This window comes from Vanessa cardui, chromosome 7 (assembly GCF_905220365.1).
Source record: "Vanessa cardui chromosome 7, ilVanCard2.1, whole genome shotgun sequence".
Lineage (NCBI taxonomy): Eukaryota > Metazoa > Arthropoda > Insecta > Lepidoptera > Nymphalidae > Vanessa > Vanessa cardui.
The window spans coordinates 7801659-7826460 of record NC_061129.1 but is presented as its reverse complement, the minus strand read 5'-3'; the positions used below and the strand labels follow the sequence as shown (position 1 = coordinate 7826460).

Here is a 24802-nt window from a genome sequence, read left to right as displayed (position 1 = left end):
ATAAATATTGAATATTTATTGACGATTGTGTTTAGTCCATTTTGTTAATTGTTATTGGTAAATAATAGGTTGGGGAAAAAGTTTCTTCGTATTTTATATAAAAATTCAAAAAGTTTTTTTTATAGTTTATTTACATTTGACTAAAGTATGTAGGTGCCATTTTGTTCCATAACTTTTTGCCATCTTGTTGGTAGTGACATGATCCCATTGCTGTAAAAATTTTGGGGCTTCTGATTGAAAAACTGCGACAAGTGGTTTTGGCAGTCCTCTCGTGATGTTAACCTGACACTGCCTAAGGAATTCTGCAGAGACCGAAACAGATGAAAATCTGAAGGTGCAAGGTCAGGACTATACGGCGGATGCATTAATACCTCCCAGCCAAACTCTCGTAATTTTTGTTGAGTGGCTAAAGATGTGTGAGGTCTAGCGTTGTCATGGTGAAAAACCACACCCCTTCTGTTGATCAATTCTGGCCGCTTTCTCTCAATTTCTTGCTTCAATCTCATCAATTGTTCGCAATACAGTTCTGAATCGATGGTCCTGCCGGGCGGTAACAGCTCATAATGAATGATGCCCTTCCAATCCCACCACAAACACAGCATTACCTTGTTGCGAGTTAATCCGGGTTTTGCCACAGTCTGTGAAGCTTGACCGGCCTTTGACCACGATCTTTTTCGCACGTTCTTGTCGTATGTGATCCACTTTTCATCACCAGTTATCAGCTTCTTCAAAAATGGTTCGGTTTCATTACGTCGTAATAAAGAATCACAAATGAGTACACGGTTCATTAGGTTTCTTTCAGTGAGTTCATGAGGCACCCATAAATATCGAGCTTTTTTGTGTACCCAGCTTTATTCAAATGAGTCGAAACCGTTTTGTGGTCAATTGCCAAGAACTGGCAGCTATATCGTAACTATGAATATGCCGATCTTGCTCCACTTTTTCAAAAATGGCATCAATTTTGTCCGTAACAGGGCGACCAGAGTGAGATGCATCTTTGATATCAAAATTTCCGGCTTGAAAACGCTTAAACCAAACTTGCGCTACTCTCACAGATACTGCATTAGGTCCATAAACATCACAAATTTTTTTCGCGGCTTGAGTTACATTTTTCCCTTTTTTATAGTAAAATTTTAAAATGTATCGAATTTCTTCTTTAGATTCACTCATTTTAACAACAACAAAAACAAATAACAGTTGTAAACCAATCAATAAACCCCGTAAATTTTACCTATCTCGCCTCAATCTCTCAAATGCTATCAAAGACATCGAAAATTGTGATTTTTCAAAAATTATGGCGATGAAGGATCCGAATTTAGCAACTGACGAATTGATAGGTATTTTGTCTTCCATCACAGTTAAAAACACAATCTATAGATCCATTCCCAGCAAAGCCAGAATTTTAAAGCCCTGGATCACCCCGGGATTATTGAGATGTATTCGAAATCGAGACCAGATGCACAAAAAAATAAGCAAAGATCCTAAAAACCATATCCTTAAAATCACATACCTTCGCTATCGTAATTTCTGCAACAGCTTACTTAAAAAATTAAAAATTGCGTATGAAAAACAAGAGTTTGTGAAAGCTAAGAATAATCCCAAAAAAATGTGGGTAACTATTAAAAACATTACTCATACTAATCACAACTCACCTTCACCAACTGAACTCCTAACACTTTGTCAATCGCCCCAAAAATCTGTAGATTCTGTAAATTCATATTTTACACAGGTAGGCAAGAATCTCGCTACCAAAATTATTCTTCCTCAGAACTGCTCCCAATCTTTCTTCAGGAAAACAACAACACCCCCCAACTCATTGGTATTACTGGAGACGGATGAAAAAGAGGTTGAGCGAATGGTTATGGAACTCCGTACCGATAGTTCCGCGGGCTGGGACGGAATCTCGTGCAAGCTATTGCAATCCGCTAGCAACATACTTCTTCCATCAATTACACACATTTGCAATCTCTCTATGTCTGCAGGAATTTTCCCAAGAGCCCTAAAAAAGGCCCTAGTTCATCCTATATACAAATCAGGCGACAGAGGCAGCGCCACAAACTATCGCCCTATCTCGGTACTTCCAGCTCTTTCCAAAATCCTGGAAAAAATACTATATAAAAACCTTAACAACTATGTAAACAAATACAAACTTATATCACGAAACCAATATGGGTTTCGAAAGGGGTTTTCCACCGAAGATGCTGTTTCCAACCTACTTAACTGTGTTGTAAACAATATTGACAAAAAAAGGAAGTGCCTAGGCATTTTCCTAGATCTCTCGAAGGCCTTCGACACGATCTCTGTTCCTATCCTCCTATCGAAGTTAGAATCCATTGGGGTACGTGGAATTGCTCTCGATATATTTAAGAGCTTCCTCTCCGACCGATCACAGTGTGTCAAAATAGGAGACTACATTAGTGCTGATGAGTTGATTGAGTTCGGCGTGCCCCAAGGAAGTCTGATCAGTCCCCTACTCTTCTCTATCTACGTAAATGAGCTCTGTGAGCTCTCCCATCCATCGGCGCACGTAGTGGTCTACGCCGATGACACGGCAATTGTGACACACGGCCATGATTGGCAGGCGGCAATAGACGTTGCGGAAGCAGTTCTAAGGCAAATAACTTTCTGGCTATCCAAGAACAGTCTTACCTTAAACGTCGACAAAACTAAATTCATAACGTTTACCTCTCGACCCTCTGTGCAACCAGCAGAACACACAATCACAGTCAAAGCACACCAATGTGACACACAGGGCATTAATTGTACATGCCCTGCCTTGACCAGAGTGAAAGTGATAAGATATCTCGGACTGCAACTCGACGCCTGCCTATCGTGGAAAACACACCTTCAAGCCCTTTCATCACGCATACGAAAACTTATATTTGTGTTCAAAAAACTTCGACTATCGGCTCACATTGACACCTTAAATGTAGTTTTTAATGCACTTTGTGGATCAATTGTAGGGTATTGTATTACGGTCTGGGGAGGGACTGCAAAGACAGCAATTCTCAAGGTGGAGCGCGCCCAACGTGCTATCATCAAGGTTCTCATGGGAAAGCCGTTCCATTATCCGACTCGTCAATTGTATATGGAGTATAAAACCTTAACAGTGAGGCAGCTTTACATCCTCCGCACAATCATGCGTAAACACGCTGCGCTGTTGCCCCCTGAAATTAGCAGCTCCGCTCCAAGGAGAAGACCAATTCCTGCTTGCGAGAAACTCCACGTTAATACAGCCTTCGCACGACGTCATTTTCCATTCTTGAGCTCTCTACTGTACAACAAGTTACACACAAAACTTAACTTACATAAATTAAACAAGCACCAATGCAAAAACAACACCAAAGAATATCTAATGTCGCTAGACTATCACGAAACAGAAAACCTTATTAAACCAGCATATAAAGGACAACTGGAGTAAAAAACAAAAACTATCAATTTCGCAATTATTCCCAGTCACACACATATTAATTACCTTATTACCATAGCTATCAGGTACAAATACCACACTCAACAATTCAATAAATACACAACACCCCACGAACCCACCCACACAACCTCACCCACACACACATCTCTCCACAACCACTCTCATACATACCTTATCACGCACGAATAGACATACTTCTTACTTCCTACTTTTTACATAATTACCATATATTACACTTTTTAACAAAATCTTACCGTTGGTCGGGACACAAAAAAAAAATATAAAAATAATAATAAATAAAAAAAATAAATAAACAAGTATATATATATTATCTGCTATTATAATATGAAATGTGTATTCTACTTTGAAAACATAGTCGATTTAATTAGTTGTAGTGGACGGATGAATGTTCCCCATAACACAGGATTTTCCTAGCATGGGGTCATTAATCTCTTATATTGTGAAATGTTTTTCTAAGTACTCTGTATGTGTCATTTATTTTCTGTACTTCTATTATTGCCAAATAAATATTATTATTATTATTATTATTATTAAATGAAAATCACACAAATTCCTAATTTGAATTTGGAAGTGCCTTCTTTAAAATTAAAACTTTTTAATGATACCAAAACTAGCCAGATACAAATGGTATAGCCAAAGAGATTTTATCACAAGTTCATACATACTATATGCGAAAAGACTTTTTCCCCAACCTATAGTCCAATTAAGTGTCATATTTTATTATATAGATTAAAAAACTTACAATTATTTAAAAATCTTTCTTATAATAAACTCTTAATTATTGTGTTCTACTACACTAAAAATTAACAAGGAAATTACTAATACTAAGTATGTATATTTGTCTTGAAAATTTAATTGAGTTTGTTATCTCAACCGTACCGATCAATCTCATTCCTGTCTTCTACATCCTACGGGACATTAGCGAAATAATCTGTACCATATCGGCACAAATCAAAGTCATTAAACTAAGAATTGAATTGATTTGAAATAAATCAGATTTACTAATTTTATCAAAATTAAATTACATTCAATGCTGCTTCTGCGGGGTTTCACACGATTTTGTGGATGCAGCAGGTTTCATATGATTTTTATCTCATACACTTCAATTTTCTCACAATGTTTCCCTTCATCACCATTGGTTAAGATTTACCAGTTCTAAGCAGTAACGGATTTACCAATAGGCGAAGTAGGCTGAAGCCTAGGGCGGCAGTTTTAAAGGGCGGCAAATTTAGCCCAATTTTATTTATCTTACAGCAATAAAAAAAATCTTATAATTATATGTATACACATTACTTACTCACACATTACTTACTTAAGACCATGATCAGACCTGCTGTCCTATATGGATCAGAGTGTTGGGCTACAAAAGGGATGACTGAAAGACAATTGCATGTTGCGGAGATGAGAATGCTAAGAGGAATGTGTGGTGTTACGCGAATGGATAGAGTAAGGAATGAGTACATAAGAGGAAGTTTGTAAGTGACACCGATAGCCGAGAAGTTATGTGTCATGTAATGCGGAGGAATGAGAAATATATTGTGAGAAAAGCCTTGAGCATGGATGTGGACGGATATAGAGGTAGAGGACGACCAAGGAAACGATGGATGGATTGTGTGAAAGAGGATATGGTTAGAAATAATGTTACTTTTGAGATGACGTCTGACAGAGAAGTACGGAAGGAGAAGACATGCTGCGCCGACCCCAAATAATATTGGGATAAGGGCAGGAGGATGATGACATTACTTACTTCGTGTACTCGTCACTAGATAAAGAGTTGCAAAAAATATTTAGTAACAGACAACAATATCACCTAGCTCACAATCATACATGCATATTATAATAACGGGAAAAAGCCGATGTAATGAGGACGATAACACACTAATCTTAAACTTGCAATTTCAAAATAAATGTAATTAATATGATTGTGAACTACACTAACGTATTTAATTTTAACAATCAGTAGGAGTAGGGGCGGCAAAAATTGAATAGCCTACTAGCGGCAAATTTGTAAATCCGCCACTGGTTCAAACAAAAATAGTATTAAGCCAAATCAAATATAACGCTAACCGATCATAAAAAGAGAATATTATTTAATTTACTTCTAGCCTAAAAAAAATAGGATGACGCTTTTTATGATGAGGCTTCATGTTAAACTAAGTTTTCAAAAAGGATATCAGTGGAATTATTTGTTTACCAACAACCCTTTTTCAAATACTATTGTATTTGAAAAAGGGTTGTTGGCTATAAATATTTATGAAGGGGACAAATATCGAAGAGTAAATAAAAAGTGCTCATTTGTTACTATCAATATTAAATTTTATTCGATATAGTTTATTCGTAAATATTTGTGACTATAATAATACACAATGTATAACAATAACATGCGTAATATTCATTACTTTTCAGAAATATTGATAATATAATAGTCAAATATTTTATGCTAACCTATTATACAGGGTTACAGGTTAAGTCGACCGAAATCCTTTAAGAGAGGATAGATTCCATCATTTCTAACCGATTTGACTATGGAACCCCATATCCTAAACCTAACCCTTCTCAAGTTATTGGCATTTGAATTTATTTTATAAAAATGTCAGATTTTTTGACGACTGACCCTTTATTTTTGCTTTGTGTCCCAATTTTGTATTCTTTTTGCTATTTTTGAGTAGAAGATTAGTTGCTTTATTATTTTAAGGTACAAAACTGCCAGTAACTATACCAAATGAGTCGTAGTAGACAGTCAATTGTTAAAAAAAATAATTACATTTAAAAAATATATTTTTTATTTCTAAGATATCTTTAAAAAAGTCTATGACAGATGTACTGCAGATATGCTAAAAAATATCTACGGCTCTTCAGCTTTCCGATAAGGTATAATAACATAGGGTATTATTAGAATCCTTGGAAAAAATCTTTAAACAAAGACGCCCGAGTAACAAACGTTAAGCCGCTCGCAGCGCCTGTTGTCCTGCAATGAGTGCGAGCGGGACATTTTTCAATGTAAATAGGTACGAGAGGCATAGGTAAAAACTATTTTGTTGTTATTGTGTGTGCTTTTTGGTAATTCCTTATTCAGTCTGCTTACGCGATTCGTCCGTGGTAGATGCAATACATAGTGCTCTTGGTTTTTTACTCAATTTGGCTTGTTTTCTGGACTGTTTCTTCCTATTCATGACTGTGCTTGTTAACTGGACCTTGATTTGTATTTCTGATTTGGAACTGTTGAAAATGACGACCTTTACAAATGAAGAATATGCTGATATTCTGATTTGTTATGGGTACTGCAACTGTGTATCTTCACGAGCACGTGAAGAATACATAGTACGTTATCCTGGCCGCCGTATACCGGATATTAGTGTCTTTGACGGAGTTTATCGGCAAATTAGAGAGACTGGCTCTGTTTCAAGATGACGAACAGACGTAGGCAGACCACGAATTCATGACGACGACGAAGAGCAAGATAATGAGATAATTCGACGATTTCGACAGGATCCCACTACGTCAACTAATGTTGTTGCTCGAGGACTTGGACTCTCACAGTGGAAAATGTGGTTTACAGTGCATACTGTTGGTCTCTACCCCTACCACTTCACGCCAGTACATATCATCGAAGAAGGAGATCCTGCGAGGAGACTAGACTTCTGTAGATTTATGCTCAACGCAGATTTAGAAGATCGGTTGTTATTTAGAAGAATCTTGTAGACTGATGAGTCAAAATTCGACCAAGACGGGATAACTAATTATCATAACACACAAGTTAACAAACGTCACGAATAGGAAGAAACAGTCCAGAAAACAAGCCAAATCGAGTAAAAAACCAAGAGCACTATGTATCGCATCAACCACGGACGAATCGCGTAAGCAGACTGAATAAGGAATTACCAAAAAGCACACACAATAACAACAAAATAGTTTTTACCTATGCCTCTCGTACCTATTTACATTGAAAAATGTCCCGCTCGCACTCATTGCAGGACAACAGGCGCTGCGAGCGGCTTAACGTTTGTTACTCGGGCGTCATTGTTTAAAGATTTTTTCCAAGGATTCTAATAATACCCTATGTTATTATACCTTATCGGAAAGCTGAAGAGCCGTAGATATTTTTTAGCATATCTGCAGTACATCTGTCATAGACTTTTTTAAAGATATCTTAGAAATAAAAAATATATTTTTTAAATGTAATTATTTTTTTTTAACAATTGACTGTCTACTACGACTCATTTGGTATAGTTACTGGCAGTTTTGTACCTTAAAATAATAAAGCAACTAATCTTCTACTCAAAAATAGCAAAAAGAATACAAAATTGGGACACAAAGCAAAAATAAAGGGTCAGTCGTCAAAAAATCTGACATTTTTATAAAATAAATTCAAATGCCAATAACTTGAGAAGGGTTAGGTTTAGGATATGGGGTTCCATAGTTAAATCGGTTAGGAATGATGGAATCTATCCTCTCTTAAAGGATTTCGGTCGACTTAACCTGTAACCCTGTATAATACCATCCAGTAAATTTCATACAGCTGGTTAAAAGCCTGTTCAAGAAGAAAGTAGACTATAAATAACCCAAATAATTATTTTTTAATTAACATTATTTATTAAAAAAAGTACTACAAATTATTTATATATTATTAATTCAATAGAATAACATTAACAAATAAAAACATTTACTCTATACTAATAGTATCCAATATAAAATCCATGTTTTTGACAGAAACAAACATTTAACAAGCATTGTATAAACACGAAAAGTAAATATAAACTTGAAACACCAAGTTTTTAACTTCGCAAAGTCAATAACATCCGTCCCGGGGACATTCGATTCTATAATAAAATCTAGGAGTTCTTTTTACTCATAAATTTAAAGCTCATCTTGTATAACTACTAAAAATGAGATATAATATATTACATAGTGCAAGATTATTATATAGTTTATTAGTAGAGAGGTTACTGTTCCTTCATTTTCAAATAGATCTTTTGATTATTACATGATGTTGATTGGTGAAAAAGTGACTACTTATGTAGTTTCTTGTCAGTTTGCATTGGTAGTGAGCCGAGATGGCCCAGTGGTATATATAATAAGTAGAACGCGTACATCTTAATCAATAATTGCGGGTTCAAACTCAGGCAAGCACCACTGAATTTTCATATTCTTAATTTGTGTTTTTAATTCACCTCGAGCTCGGTTGGGGAAGGACAACATTGAACAGAATTGGAACAACGTGGTGAAATGTGTTCCTAAACCTTCCCAAATTGAGAGGAGGCCTTAAGCCAGAAGTGGGAAATTTACAGGCTGTTGTTGTTGTTGTTTTTGTTTTGGTAGAATCTACTTTCCAAGTCATTGGTAATTTTTATTAAATAATCTTGTAAGATTACGATTCAAAAGTGTTTGCTGAAATAAAGTATATTTTAATTTTATAACGTTGACATTGTTCAGACATTCGAACATTGACAGAGTTCAGACATTCGATCCGGATCAACGAGTCTGATTTAAAAAATAAATGTTGTATTCTAGATCTAGACTATAGGCACCGTGCGTAGCGATGACTCTGCCATCTCGTGACTCATATTCAAAACTTTTACCCTCAATTTGAGAAATTCTACTGTCAAACAACGGAAAATATTTCTGAATTATCGTGTTAATTTTTGATAATTTGAGCTATCGAAATGTATTGTTGTATTTCTGGATGCCGTAATACATCCAAAAACAACTTTAAGGGTGTAAAATTTTACTATTTCCCTACTAATAGTACTCACATGCCATGGCTTAGGGGTAAAAGAGTAAAATGGATAAATGCAGTTATAAAACACACGTAAGTATATCTTCAAGTATTTAAAAAGTACTATTTGATTTTATTTATATAAAAATCTCCAATTTTGTGGGTAACTGTTATGGAAGACAGTTTAATTTTCGTCGATCGTTGAATCTAACCTATAACCGTTGTTTCTTTTAGTAGACATCCAAATAACTGGTTCCCATCTAAAAATACCACCATCTGCAGCGCCCATTTTATTGGCAGCAGAAAATCCGAAAATCCTCAACACCTCTCGTATGTACCTACAATTTAATATTATTTAATATTTACGATCATTGTTAATTGGTAAAAAACCATGTTTTATAATTTTGATCATTGTAAAATCATATTTACAGACTTGACAGCTGCCAGCCTGCCACCAATGTGTCTGGAAAGATTCTTTTTTTACTCACACGGTGTCTCTACTGTCGGGATTATAACGCCCTCTATTGTTTCTGCACGGTGCCTATATAATAATGTTACGACACACAAAGCGGAAGAGTAACATTTAACATCTCTGCATATATATTCGCATAGCAGCTAGTTTATTATTATATTGTAAGGAGTGTCATCCCTACCAAACCAGCCTACCTGCTACACGCTATATAAGTGCGATTCCAAGACTAGAGGCCCCCACCGATTTCGTTCTGAGCCGAGGTGCGATCTCATAGGAGACACCCTCAGGACGAACTTTAGACTTAATCTCGAGCCCCGCGCTCAACCTCAAGGCAGGGGACATTAGTTCTCGCCCGAAAGACCGCTGACGCTGTAAAGGCCAGTAGGGCCAACAGCAATACAACACACATAAAAAAAAAAAACTAGAGGCCACTTATCATCTCGCGCTAGAGTCGTCATGCTGTCGGTACGTTAGATAATAATTAGTATTTCGCTAATTGTTATTATTGTCAGGTAGTTTAATAAAAGTTATTGTCCGCCATTTTGAACAATAATTTCATGTGTAAAATTACCATGTAAAATTTCACAGTGCAATAAAGAGTATTATTGTTAAATTCTTTATTTCGATAAAACATAAAATAAGAGTGTTTAGTCGATAGATAGTTTTTTTTTTAAATAAATAACCACTTCTGATTCTTATAATATTATATTACTCACCCTTAGCATATTTACCTGTATAAATGAAATGTATTATGTTAAGCACGAAGTCTCCATTCTTGATTAATAAGTTAAATGGATCGTATCATAATGGAAAGCGATTTATCTCAAATCTGACAACGTATCTTAAAAGGGAAAACAACATGTCTGATTTGACATGGTAATTACAAGTTTGTGATGTTATGATATATTTGAAAGACAAAATAAACAATGGCCAAGAAGGCTGAGGTAAGCAAGTTTAATACATAAATTTATAGCAATAAAATTGAAAATCAGTAAAAACTCATTCAGTAGAAATTAAGGTTTATTGGTTATTTGTCTAATTTGTCACATAATATAATAAATAAAAACTGTAAACAATTTGAAAAGAAGTACGTTTATTTTAATATGTAAATTTTAAGGAATGCTTTACATATAAAATGTTATAAAGCAAAGCTTATCTCTTTATGACATTACTTCCAAGGTTGGAAGAAATTTTATCTGAGCGTGAAGAATAATATGACTTTGAAATTATATCAACTTCAAATATTAACTGAAGAAGAATTCATCGCTACTGAATATTAAGTGAGAACCGAGATGTTACATTACGTACTTTTTTTTATATATATAATATCCAGTTAGGCATGATGACTCCACTCCACCTGATGGTAAGTGGAAATGGAATCCAAACGCGAAGAAGACTAGTACGCACAGCAAGAATGAGCTGCACTAGTCACCTTAGTCATGCCGGCCGGCACCCAGGTTATAAGAGGAGGGGAACACGTGTGCTGATAATGAGTTCCATTTTTTGGCGGTGCGACAAAGAAAATAGTTGCCAAATTTCTTTGTGCGCGTTGGGATAGATGACACAGTTAGGCGATAACATCACTCGCCGTGATACAGTCGATAGAAAACGCTCAGCACCGCGATTTCTCGGCGTAAGCGTAAAGGTTCGAGGGTGTTTGTGACCTTTACGTCGCCAATAATGCGGACCGCACGTCGCCGTAACCTATCCAAGGTTTCCATTAAGTACTTAACGGAGCCATCCCAGAGGTGCGAGCAATATTCAACACAAGACTGCACATACGTTTTGTACAACAGAAGCAGTTGTTGTGGCGTGAAAAAACGCCATACCTTGTTCAGGAACCCTAGTTTGTGTGAGGCTGTTTTGATAACAGCCTCGATATAATCCCTTGGATTAAGGTCACAGCGGACGTCAATACCCAGTACGGCAATTTGGCTCTGTATCTCTAGCGTAGTGCCACAGAGGGATGGAACAAGGGAAAATAGTGACTTTTTCGCTGCGAACGCGCATACCTGCGTTTTCTTGGCATTAAACTCGACAAGATTATCAGAACCCCATTGCCAAGTAGCAATGAGTTCTAGCGTCCTGTCGAGTTAAACAACAAGCTCCCTCCGCTTATTTTCAGTTTCGGCTCGGCCGGCTACTGCGCGTCCTTGGTAGCCCCCGTGCACTGTACTATCATCTGCATAGCAATGTATGTTCCCAAGGGTGAGCATATCATTGATGTGCAGAAGAAAGAGTGTGGGGGAAAGCACAGAACCCTGGGAAACCCCAGCATTCACTGCATGGAATTTTAAAGCGCAACCGTCGTCTAAAACGCGAAGGTTACGATTGTGCAGGAAGCTGGCAATCCAGGTACAGAGCTGAGCTGACAGACCACATGCCGGAGGCTTGATAGGAGACTTTTGTACCAGACTCTGTCAAAAGCTTTAGAGATATCGAGGCTAACAGCCGACGACTCTCCACGCTTGTCAATAGCTTCACCCCAGAGGTGTGTTACGTACGCTAGAAGATCACCAGTGGAACGTTTTGGTCGAAACCCGTACTGACGATCATTAATTAGACTGTGAAATCTTTAGGTAACAGATCAGTTGGTTGTTTATAATTCGTTCCAATACTTTGGAAAGTATTGAGGTGATAGCTATTGGTCGATAATTTTCAGGGTCAGACCGGTCTCCTTTTTTTGGAACCGGTTGGAACCTCCGGCACACATCCCGTAGAAAGCGACATATGGAACAGGAAAAACACTGGAGACAGTTACGCTGCACACTTCTTGAGCACTATAGCAGGTATTCCGTCAGGACCGCAAGCTTTCCGTTCGTCGAGTAATTGTAGTTCTGCACGCACATCACGCTGCCTGATTTTAATGTCAGGAATTGTGTATCCACAAGAAGGTATATTTGGTGGCTGCGCACTACAATCATCGATAATAGAATTGTAGGTAAAGAGTTTCGCTAGAAGATCGGCTTTCTCCTGCGAACTGTAGGCTACCGATCCATTCGGGTTCCTGGGTGGTGGCAGCGAAGATTGGCAGAAATTGTTTTGCACAGACTTGGTCAGACGCCAAAAACTACGGGTGCTCGTAGGATGCGAGACAAGGTCATGACCAATCTGCAATGCGTTGGGGATCCGCTCTTATATATGCCTTCCTACAGGACTTGGATTTTTTGTTGTAGGTTGCTTTAAGTGAGTCAATGTTGGGAGCCCTACTAGTGCAGCCATTGATCCACGCGCGGTATGCCGCCTGCTTAGATGATACAGCATCAGCACATTCACGAGTGAACCAACGGTTACGCTTTACCCCTACTGATGAGGTCTGAGTTAGGAATGTAATATTCCATCCCCAGAATCTCACCAGCAACAGAAGCAGCGCTAGCTGTCGGGTCTTTTCCACTCAAGCAACGTTCTTTCCAAGGGACTGACGCAAAGTAATCACGCATACCGTCCCAGTCTGCCGACTTATAGTGCCAAATACGACGTTTACCAGCCTTTTATGTTAGTAGCTTGGGCTGTGGCACTTTGGTAGATATCAAGCTATGATCCGAGGAACCGAGAGGAGCCTGAACCACAACCCGATAATCTACCGGGTGAGAAGTCAGCAGAAGGTCCAGCAGAGAAGGTGCTTGCCCGTCAATGTCAGGGATCCTGGTGGGCTGATCGACCAGTTGGGTCAAGTCATGCATAAGAGCTAAAGCATGGGCAGTCCTGCCAGCTAGGTCAGTTTTGAGGGAGTTCAACCATGATTCATGATGTGCATTGAAATCCCCCAAAAACACCAATTCCGCGTTAGGAAACTGCTCTTGCGCAATATCTGCCACCCGACTAAGATGGTCAAATAGCCGGTTTGTCTCCAAACCACCATTGAGGGATCTAAGAGGCACACGTATACCTGACTTTGACGATTGGTTCGTCAAAGTCAGGTCAGTCAGTTCACGCGTACCACCAACGTGGAAAAGGAGGTGTCCTCCAAGGAGCGCAATCGGTGACAACAAACATCCGTCCTGACGAACAAGCATACTCCAGCTTTCGCTAAGCACATAGCCGGGATAATTGAGATAATTGGTGTTGGCTGGACGGAGTATTTGTTGGCCGTGCTGTCTCAAAATGATGGTGGACATCATTGAGGTTAACATGGAGTCCGTGGATGTTGGTGAACTCAACCTCAAACAACTTTAAATATATATATATATATATATATATATATATATATATATATATATACATATATATATATATATATATATATACATATATAGCGTGCCGGTCACCAACCGGCGCGACGGTCCACACCGAGATTATGCGTGGCATGGTGAGGCAGCCTCGCGAGTTGGTTACGCACGCTCGGGCCTCTGTACTATACCACGGGCGGCAATCGGAAAAACCGTTTCTTCGGGTCTCCCTGTTCGGCAGGTCAATACAGTCATCCCCGGCATGGGTTCAACTGTCTCCCCCGCTGTATTGTATATATATATATATAACGTTTTTAAAACTTTATTATTTTTTATTAAACTCAACCTTTCAAAATATTTACTACCATACTCTAACTCTATTCGGAAACAGTTTATAATTAGCTACTTTAGTTATTAATTGTTAATCGATATAAATAAACACATATGAAACAACAATATATTATCATGGAACTCCTTTATAAAATGACACACTTATCAGCAAAAGGTATTTTAAAAATTAAACAAGTGAATGAAAATGTAAAAAGAAAATAAATCGGACGTTTAACACTAACAGATAACAAATGATAGACTACGCTTATAATACGTTTTTAGATCAATAACAATAATCCACGAGAGAATTTCTAACGATAATGAAGAGCAGCAAGCTCATCAATAAGGCTTAATTAGTAGAGAATTTTAGGGGCTATTAAAATTTGGTTCAGAAAATATGAACAGTCATTGAGGCAGTCATTTATCTCAAGTAAAATTAACTACCAATATCCATGTCAGGCGGAAACAGGATAGTTGGTAACGTATCTGAGTGTTACGAGGTTTTCACTTATTTAATAACATATTTACATAATTAAATAAAACTCTTACTCACACTCACTCAACAAACAAACAGCACCACCAGGGGGATTGCAGGTGCGTTGCCGGCCTCTAAGGAAGGAGTACGCTCTTTTCTTGAAGGTTTCCATGTCGTATCGGTTCGGAAAAATCGCCGGCAAAAGCTGGTTGCTCAGAGTGGTTATGATGGTCTAAGAAATCGCGCTGTTGTGGATTTTCGGACATCGAGGGTGTGCGGGTGAAATTTTGAATTTCGACGAGATTACCGAAGGTGAAATTCAGCAGCCGGGATTAATCCGAAAAATTCCTCGGAACATTCCCCGTGAAAAAATCGGTAGAAGATGCAGAGTAATCCAACATAGAGATGTATCTCCTTGATCCTTTGGCTTTGCGTCTCTACCCAAAGCCAAAGGATGAAGGAGATCGTCGATAACTCAAGCCGCTACGTTGGATACGGCCAAATGGAAGGATCTGGTAATCGGGAGCTCCCGCACAGAGGTGAAAGCAGTACTCCATGTGAGGCCGATTTTGCGCCTTGCAAAGTTTTAGGCGATGGGCCGACGTGAAAAATTGTCTCGCCTTGCTGAGCACACCGAGCTTTTTTGAAGCCAATTTGGCTTTGCCCTCCAATTGACCGCAAAAAGTGAACGAGGCTCGAAATATCAACGCCAAATATTACGATACTACCTGTAGTGGCTATCAGGATGTTCTCAAATCGTGGAGATACGACAAATGATGTTTTTTTAGCGGTTAACGCGCAAACTTATGAATATCTATTTTTAGTCAGCTGTCTAACATTTAATCAATACTAAATCCGTTATATACCACTGTCTTTCAATCATAAACAGACGCTTCAAAAGCGATCTAAATATTCAACTTTCAAAGGTACTTCTGTATAAACTTTCAACCTCTTGGATGATCAATTTAAAAAAAGGCTTTTACAAATGTTTCACTTTTAATAAGTTTCTGGACTGAGCAGTTACTGGTTATCTAAACAATAAATAAAATTAAATGTGCAAAATCTAAAAAACATTCCTAAAATATTTTTTTAAAGATAAGACGAAGATCTGTTTAAATACCCCGAAACGACATTTAGTATAACTGATCGTTGTAACTGATTCCTGAGAAAGAACAGTGAGATTTTGCCTGGGGCAGGGCAGGCAGACATATCGTTGCTCCGGGCAAAAATAATATTCACCGCCCTTTTCACGCACACCTGATAAGGTATAAGAATTTTATTTCGAAGATAGGGTAAATTTAACAAAAAAAAATAAAGTTACTTCGATATGTATGCCTTGCTGGAATTATACAATATTTACACATGTAAGACTACACTTCCAAATAACCTAAATAATAATAAATTTCAAGAGAGTATGTATATTTATACAACAATTTGTTAGAACTCAAGTCCGCAGTATCTGCAAACATACAATTAGAAATTGGTTGAAGAATAACATCATATTCACCTTTTTACTCATAAGACTGTTATATAAATTATAAACGATTTAAGTTTTCGCGCGAAACATATTTACATATCATGGATGCAGCCGACAAGTATGACAACTTCTAAAACCAAATAGCAATTAAATTTAAATTATGTGGAAGGCTAAAGCATACACAATTCTTTTTTAAATAAAACATATAAAAACCAAGCTCGTCAGTTTCTGATGTTCTCCTAATAATACCTATTTAACATACATAATAAAATAATCTAGGTTTAAGCTTTACCTTTGCCAATTAGGCAACATTATATGTATAATTTCAGTCACAAAAATATTCATTACAAATTTTGAATAAATAAGTCAATTGTAGCTTTCCAATGTTAGAAAAATAAAACATAAGAAGCGACGTGTAGGTACTGCTTTATTGGTATAATATAAAAATCAATTTGACTTTGAAGTTTGACAATATAGGTAGATAAACTACTTTATATAGGTATTAGGTACTTTATGTTGCGACGAAAACAAAAGTGTAAACTCGTTTTATTAAGACGTAACGTAAGTAATTTGATAAAGTTTTGTGACTTCACTCTAAGTATAACCTTTAAATTAAACAACTAAGAATACGTTATCTGTAATCAATGCCCTACATTTTGATCAGAGGTAATCTTGCATCGTATGGGCACAAAAATCCTTGGCGTGTATTGGTGTCCGGCTTAAAAGGTAGTTTAACATGACAGTTTATCTAAAAATGGGAAGTGTCTAATTAATCAAATTAACTTACCTTCAAATTATCTACGAATACGTACGTGCAATCCCATTTTTAGGTAATAAAAACTTATAAAACCATAACAATTTACGTTTATTAACTAAATAATTTTTTATTACTCGTTTCTTTTAATGTAGCGGGAGATATCGAACAACTAAAACGATTTGCATGTGGTGGCTATTGTGATGATTCTACGATTGTTTATCTGCAACATCCTTGTGTAATTCTCAGTGCTCTAGAGGTAACTAATTCTATCTGAAATGAGATAAATGATAGCATGCTGTCATTTGATAACAACCGATTTCAGTATAAATGAGATAATATCAATGATTGTTTCAGGTTTTGGGTTACAAAGTTGTTGCTTCAAGTTCAACTGCTGTCAAACAAGATTACAATGAGTATATGTGGACTATGAGAAAAGAGTTTTCTGAACCGGAACCTTCAATAATCGTCGAACAAGATAACATAACTAACTTCAGTAAAGAAGCTATGCACTTCCAGCATTCTAATAAGGACGACGAGGTTTAAGCATATCATATCATAAAGATTTTTTTATTTGCACACATTGTAAAAAATGGAAACAAAGGGCAGCCAAAATGTTTCGGCCTGTAACTTGGCAAGTGTTCCAATAGCAGAAGATGGTGTTATTTATACAGCCATTAAGGGTTCTCTGCATGCTAGTGATTGCTCTGTGTTTGGTTTAGGTGACGAAGAGATCAAAGCCATTATTAAAAAATTTCCTGGTTCTGGTTCTAATGTTGTTAATGGAGTCATGATAAAAGCAAATGTACTACAAGCCATAAATGCTTTGTGTCAATTGGGATATAAAGTTGTATGTAGTACTGGGGAAGCCGAGATTACTTGGACTCTTCAAAGAGATATTTAAATTTGCTTTTTTTATGTTTAAATGTCACTAAGGAAATATATATATCGTTGATGTTTTATTTATAGTTTAAGTAAGCTATGGATCATAAAAGTGGTTGTACTCATTCAAATTGCAATATAACTACCCCAAATGCATCTGTGCACCAGACACTTTCAGAAATGGATTGGGAAAGGGGAATATGGAATGCAGGTAAATTTAAAAACATCTAAATAAAAATTCTGACATGGAATCAATAAAAAATCATCATAATAACAATAAAAAGTTATAGCCTTTTCAGGAGACACTGATAGAGTGCAATTATTGATTGACAAAACAAACAATATTTTGGAACTTGTAAACAGTGTTGACAATTCTGGTTATACTGCACTACATTATGCTGCACGCAATGGACACGATAATATATGTAGTATACTTCTACAATATGGAGCACAAATCAATGCTTCAACTAGGAGCGGCAAAGCTACAGCTTTACACAGAGCAGCTGCAGCAGGTACATAAATAAAATCATAATATTGTTTTATAATTGTAAGATACTATTTTTTAATTACAATAGAATCCCGATTATCCAGATCAAATGAAACAAGGGGTACCTATACCGTTTAATCTAAAATATGATAAATAATTTCAAAAGAAATCAAACAATATTTCAAATTTAATATTTTTTTATTATGTAGTGGGTTTTACTTTATAAGAGCGGACGTCGGTGGCGGGAATAAACTTGTCGTAACATGTCTCGTCGCGCTGTCAAGACCTTTTTAAATTAAATTTTTACTAATTAGAGCCCAAACAAATGAGTCTGGATAGTTGGGATTCTATTGTATTATATTTAATGGAATTGTTTAAAATTTAGATTTTATTGGAAATAAACAGCAAAAGACCCAGAAAGTAATATTTTTTTTCGTTCAAATTGAGTACATAATCTATGTTTTTTATATCAATAATTAAAATCAACTGTTTTAAAGCCATCTTATCAACATTGTAAGCTTAAATGATTACAAATCTTTCAACACAAATACTTATCAGGCTACTGTATTGTAGTAAATATTTTAACTTGTGAATAATATTAATAAACATGGTTTTAGGAAAAGAGACTACAGTAAATCTTCTGATTAAGAGTGGAGCACAACTAGACATACAAGATGCAGATGGCAAAACACCACTTCATAAAGCGGCAGAAAATCAAAATCCTAATATCGTGAAAATGTTATTAAATGCTTGTCCTAAATTAAGAGATATGAAGGATAATAAGGATAGCCTCGCCATTTAACTAAAACAAAATCATTTGATATGACCCTTTATCATTCATAATATTACATGTCCACTTTAAATAATTTCAAATCATCTATTTTTTGAAATATGCATAATTATGTCTAAGTGTATTTTTTTTTTCAATCCAATTTGTACGAAACGAAAGGTTAATAAATAGAGAAGAAATGACAAATAAATTTACTTTTTATGACAAGTTTAAAAGTATAATTACTTGAAAAGCAATATTTACTTTAAGTCTTGGTATGACATTAAATTACTTTTATATTTTGTAAATGAAACATACGAATGATTTATTAACATCAATTTATTGTGTATGAAGAGTTGTTTTAAAAACATTCTGTACAAATTGAATTGAAATAGACTAAGTGATATTTTTAATACTAAAAAGAATATAATTCTAATATATTGGTTAACTATTTAAACTATTTCCATATTAATTTACTAATTCATCAAATGAGTAGGCAAAATCTTATATGTTATTAATATTACAAAGTGACTGTTCCATATTAATTATTAATAAATATAATTAAAAAAAAGTCATTCTTTTTAAGGATATTTGATAATAACAACACACACAATAATTATATCTTTTAATTTATATGTATTTTCAAGATTTTTATGAATGATTACACATTATGTTATTACTTTTATAGTCATATACAGTATTTATTACAACATTTAGTTATAATTGAATGCTTATAGGATATTCTTACCATTATAAACAAATAATCTGAGATCAAAACCTATCTTTCGTAGACAATTTATTCCAGATAATGTATTTAAAAAAAAAAAAACATGTCATCTAGAAAAAAAAACATAATCTACTATATTATATCACTAGACGTAGTTTCCTTAACAAAAAATGTTTATATTTTCACTACTGTACACCTTTGTATATCTAGATATTTGATCTTAATTAAAAAAAATAAAAAGATAACCATTTATTTTATTTCATAATATCAACTGTGGAAGTGGTACACAATATAATGGGATAAGATCATTATATAACATCACTGATAATTACACGGTATTTAGTTCATGATGTACTGAGTATTTATGAATTTTGTTAACAAATATGCAGTACATTAAATAATCTAGAATTATTTAGTTAAATAATTTTAATATTTATATATAATCTACTACTATATACTAAATTAGTATACAGACATTGGTCTAATAAACTTGACTAGAATACAAACCTAATTTCAGATAATCCACGATTGTTTGTAAAAACAATCAAAACACATTTATATAAATAGAATAACTACATACATCTGACAATGTATAATTTATATTGTTCTACGATTTAAATAACACTGAATTATTCTTCATCTTCTAACATAAGAAATCTTTTTAAGCTGTTAGGTAGATGTAAGGAATTGATATAACGATGCATAGGCATATTTTCACAACAATTCCTTATTCTAATCCTACAAATATCCAATAAACTGAGTGGTTCCTTGCAAATATAATACAACCAATGTAATGTAGTATTTGGATTTGGTATTGGAGAATTCGGATCTAGTCCGGGGATATGATGTCCTGCCTTTATGAGCAAATTCGCGAGATTTGATGTTCGTCTTCTACTGGCTATCGATAAATTATCTAAACCACATAAACGTAAGTCACACGCGTTTACGTCAGCACCATGACGTATTAACAAAGCAGCTGCACGATCCCTGAAAAAAAAAGATTACTTTAAACAAAGCAGACCTAAACCGAAATAAAACGATTTCTTATTGTACATTTTTTTTTAAATGCCAACTTAATCTATTCTTTTTGTACAAGTTTTAAATCAATCGACATTGTTCTTATTTACTTTTGCTACTTTGATGAACAGTAGATATACATGTGCAAATTCATAAACGTGTGATTCTATCTATTAAGAGGATTACTCGATGGCGCGTGCAATGTAAATTTATTTTCAATCCAATCAGAAGATGGCCACTTTCATCCTTCGATTAATTCCTATCCAAGTGATGGGTATTGGTAAAATTAGGAAACCCCAAATAGGGGTGGCCTAATTTTACTACAGTTACATATGGTGGTCTTTAAATTCTATTATTATCAATTGATAGCAATACTGTCAGTTTAAGTGCTAGTGTTAGACCATTATGATTACTTTAACTAAACACAGTCTATTTAAAAAAGAAGAATTAAGTAAGCTACACTAAAATGTAGTCACCTTATTTATTAAAAATTTGAATTCATATAAAAAAAATTAAACTAGATTTAGACTAGATACTTACCTGTGAAGGAGCAAAGCTCTATTAAGAGCAGTATCTCCAGTAAGGGCAGTATAGTTTAAATCAATATTATGGTCCATTAAACTAATAAGTAGATCCTCAAAGTCCGTTGAGCAATCAACACTTTCCACAGCAATATGTAGTGCACTAGCCCAGGTTATACTGTTGCATGAATTAGCATTTGCACCTTAAATTTAATTTTACAAAGTTAGTACATATTAAATTGTGGGAATGTATTCCCTTGTAATGTTAGTGTAATGTACCCAGATATTTATTACTTTGCCTTTTAATAAATTTTAGAGTCAATATTATACTGGTGGCAGTTAAAAACAAAAATAAAATTACAATTATTAATTACCTAAAATGGGAAACGTTAAGCCATATTGATGCTTAAGCTACACATGCAAATTCGAACAGCAATTAAAATGTTTTTACCTTTTTGTAATAGGATTAGAGCAATGGCAGGCTGTGATAATCTAGCTGATAATAACAATGGAGTATCTCCATTGTCATTGTGCAAGTTAATACCGACTCCCATATTTGCAAGCATTTTGACAATCTCTTCCTAAAATAGCAAGATTTATTTTTATTCACCACAATCTTATTTAATTATGTTATGTTAGGGCATAAAATATTTTAAGTATTTGGTGACATTATGTTTACCTGATGATGAAATATTGCATTGTGTAAAAGTTTATGTGAATGTGTTATCCTAGCTCCACTGGCAAGGAGGATATCAACAATTTTAGCATGTCTGTGCCACACTGCCTGACATAGTGGTGTGTAACCTGAAAAATGATAACATCCATACCAATTACCACAGCACAATTTAGTTAATTAACACTCATCATCATTTTATAAATAAATTTAAATAATAAAAGCTAATATTTAGCGTCAAAGATAATTTATTTATAAAAAGCTGCAACCAACTTCAAGTCAATAAACTGACTAACTAATGTGAATATGTTTTCAAAACGGAGTAGTAAATCCTTAAACCAGCACATTCAAACAAACAAATCTGTTTATAAATAGGTTGCTGATCTTTTAAATGCCATGAATATGTTGACACAAAATTGGTACCATTATATTCAGCATATTTCAGAGGTTTTTGGCTAGGCTAATGCAATAGAGTTCAAATAGTGACATAGCCACAGCAATGCATGACCGTGCCTGGTAGTATTTCACATGTATGGGAGATATAAGTACAATAAGAATAATGTAGATAGAAAATTTTACCATTAAAATTAGTATTACCATGGATTTCCTCTCCGTTTACATTTGCTCCATAAGTTATAAAAAACTTGACAATCTCCAGATGACCTCTTCCTGCTGCATAATATAAAGGTGTGCGTTCACTTGTATCTCTTGCCTCTAAGTAAGCACCATTACTGACTAGAATCTTAACCTTTAAATACAAAAAATCTTAATAAATAAAATTAAGCTTTAAAATTGAATAATATTTAGTATTTTTGATTATATTATTACTAAGGCTTTTACCAGGCTTCAGGAAAAAGCTTTATTGCTAAAAGATTTGTATTGCTATATTTTATTTTATGTTATCTTAGGCAAAAGTTCAAAACAACAAATCATATGTATATTGACACATTGGTAGTGTCTATGTAGGCAGACTTCCCATCAGATTTTGGCTCACTTAACCATCTGTCTTAAGAAAATAAATGAAATAAAATGTATGTAGTATTAATTCACAAAAAATGAGTAGTCTTACCAATTCCAAATTCCCTCTGGCTGCTGCAAAATGTAGTGGGGTAGTTTTTTCATGAGTTTTATAATTAACATGGCTACCAGCTGCTAGAAGTTGTACCACTATATCTTTATGATTCCTCATTACAGCAATATGTAAAGATGTTAGTCCATCACCAGAAGCTATATCTATTTTTCCACCTGAAAATAGTAATAAATTTTAAAACACTATTTGTCGGTAATGTTATAAATTTGGCAACAAGAGAACCACTAACATACCAGCTTCTAATATTAATTTAATAATTCCTCCATACCCCTGCTCAGCAGCATAATGCAAAGCCGTCCTCATAAAAGCATCATGCTGATCAATTCCATTTGAAACTACTGTAGCAGAGGCAATAGCTGCACCTGTACTTTCCAATATATCAGCATACCATCTGTGTACATGATTTTTATTAATTTAATAATTCAAATAAAATTATAATATCACTATAACAACTGCACTTACTTATACATAGAGGACCAAGTCTCATCTTCACTAGTAGTAGGTGCAACATTCACTATCTCTTCATCCCACTCTAATTCAGGTTGAGGGGTTGAAACTGAGGCAGTAGGGCTGACTGGTGATTTTGTACTCTTCTTACCCTCATCACTGCTGGAACTTTCATTATGAATAAAAACGAAATATCCCTGATTATGTTCAGATTGGTGGCATTCTTGTGATGATGACATATTTTCATTTGAGGTTTCACCTTTAAGTGTTTTGTCGTTAAAATTTTTACATTTAACAACTGTTTCATCTTGATGACCTATACTTGGAAGTTTTCTCTTGTGTAAGTTATAATTTTTATTCTTAGAATAAATTTGAGACTTATTTTGCACGCCAGTAGATTTGCAGGCATCAATCAACATCTTTACAATCCTTATATTACCAATATATGCAGCTTCCCCCAGGCATGTTTTTCCATGACTTGTTATTTTATTCGGATTAGCACCTATGTGTAAAAATTACCAACTCAATTATTGGTACAAGCAATAAAAAAAAACGTATTTTTTTAATAATGAGAAATCTCGAAATACCTTGTGATAATAAATTTAGTATAGAACGTTGATCACGTATTAGTATTGATTCATATAAAATATCTTCTAAAGACGTATCCATTTTTTACACGGTAATCAATACCAAGTATTCTTTTATATAAACATCGTTTTTCACATTTTAGAGAGACTTTTGTTTCGGTTTTTTAGAAATAATAAAAATTCAAATCCCTTTAATTTACGAAAGTTTAGTTGAACAGTGATCCTAATCAAATAATTACTTCTCTTCAATATTATCTTAAACTTTTATTGATTTTTTTTTGGAGAAAGAAATGTGTAGAAAATTGGATTGATATTATTTCCAGCAAAAACTAATAACCATTTATTATACCAAAAATATTCTTTAACATGAATTTCGGTATTAACGCATTAGTATTGATAAATTGCATTATTGTTTCATACACAGATCTAGAATAAAATTTCTAGAATATTTACTAGAAGCTAGAATCGAATTCACATCCAGAATCTAGTTAAGTGATAACTAATAGCTTTTGAAGAGATTTTGTATTTGTTATGGGTATCGGATATTTGTTGTTTGACATTGACATCAAAGAGGATAGCCTATGTTTTTGTGACAATGACAAATGCATAGCAAATTATTAATTTATTAATATAATTTATATAATACTTGCGATTGCAAAGCAATGCAAATTAGGTAAAATGCTTCCGTTCGATTTACCTGTTGTATATTTAAAAATACACTTAAAACGTTTATAAAGTAAGAAATAATCCATCATTTC

General features: G+C 34.7%; 3 protein-coding genes across 4 annotated transcripts; 2 read left to right on the top strand and 1 right to left on the bottom strand.

Moving 5' to 3' along the window:
• Window positions 1–16548: 16548 nt before the first annotated feature.
• On the top strand, window positions 16549–17547 carry LOC124530879. Its single transcript, XM_047105233.1, has 3 exons — window positions 16549–16816; window positions 17000–17103; window positions 17202–17547. The coding sequence occupies exons 1-3, from the start codon at window positions 16735–16737 to the stop codon at window positions 17388–17390; spliced, it is 375 nt and encodes a 124-aa protein (XP_046961189.1). The 5' UTR covers window positions 16549–16734; the 3' UTR covers window positions 17391–17547.
• A 120-nt stretch (window positions 17548–17667) lies between these two features.
• Window positions 17668–19949, top strand: LOC124530878 (ankyrin repeat domain-containing protein 39-like). Of its 2 annotated transcripts, none has more exons than XM_047105232.1 (3): window positions 17668–17937; window positions 18017–18238; window positions 18831–19949. In XM_047105232.1, exons 1-3 carry the CDS (start codon window positions 17826–17828, stop codon window positions 19013–19015), a joined length of 519 nt encoding a protein of 172 aa, XP_046961188.1. In that variant the 5' UTR covers window positions 17668–17825; the 3' UTR covers window positions 19016–19949. The 2 variants fall into 2 exon arrangements, with proteins under 2 accessions (XP_046961188.1, XP_046961187.1); XM_047105231.1 differs by having other exon boundaries at window positions 18011–18238.
• LOC124530875 (ankyrin-3-like) lies at window positions 19802–24613 on the bottom strand. The gene is made up of 9 exons (XM_047105230.1): window positions 24045–24613; window positions 23473–23959; window positions 23244–23401; window positions 22990–23165; window positions 22518–22668; window positions 21927–22051; window positions 21699–21828; window positions 21267–21450; window positions 19802–20696 (listed from the first exon to the last, which is right to left on the bottom strand). The coding sequence occupies exons 1-9, from the start codon at window positions 24124–24126 to the stop codon at window positions 20339–20341; spliced, it is 1851 nt and encodes a 616-aa protein (XP_046961186.1). The 5' UTR covers window positions 24127–24613; the 3' UTR covers window positions 19802–20338.
• Between the last annotated feature and the right edge of the window lie 189 nt (window positions 24614–24802).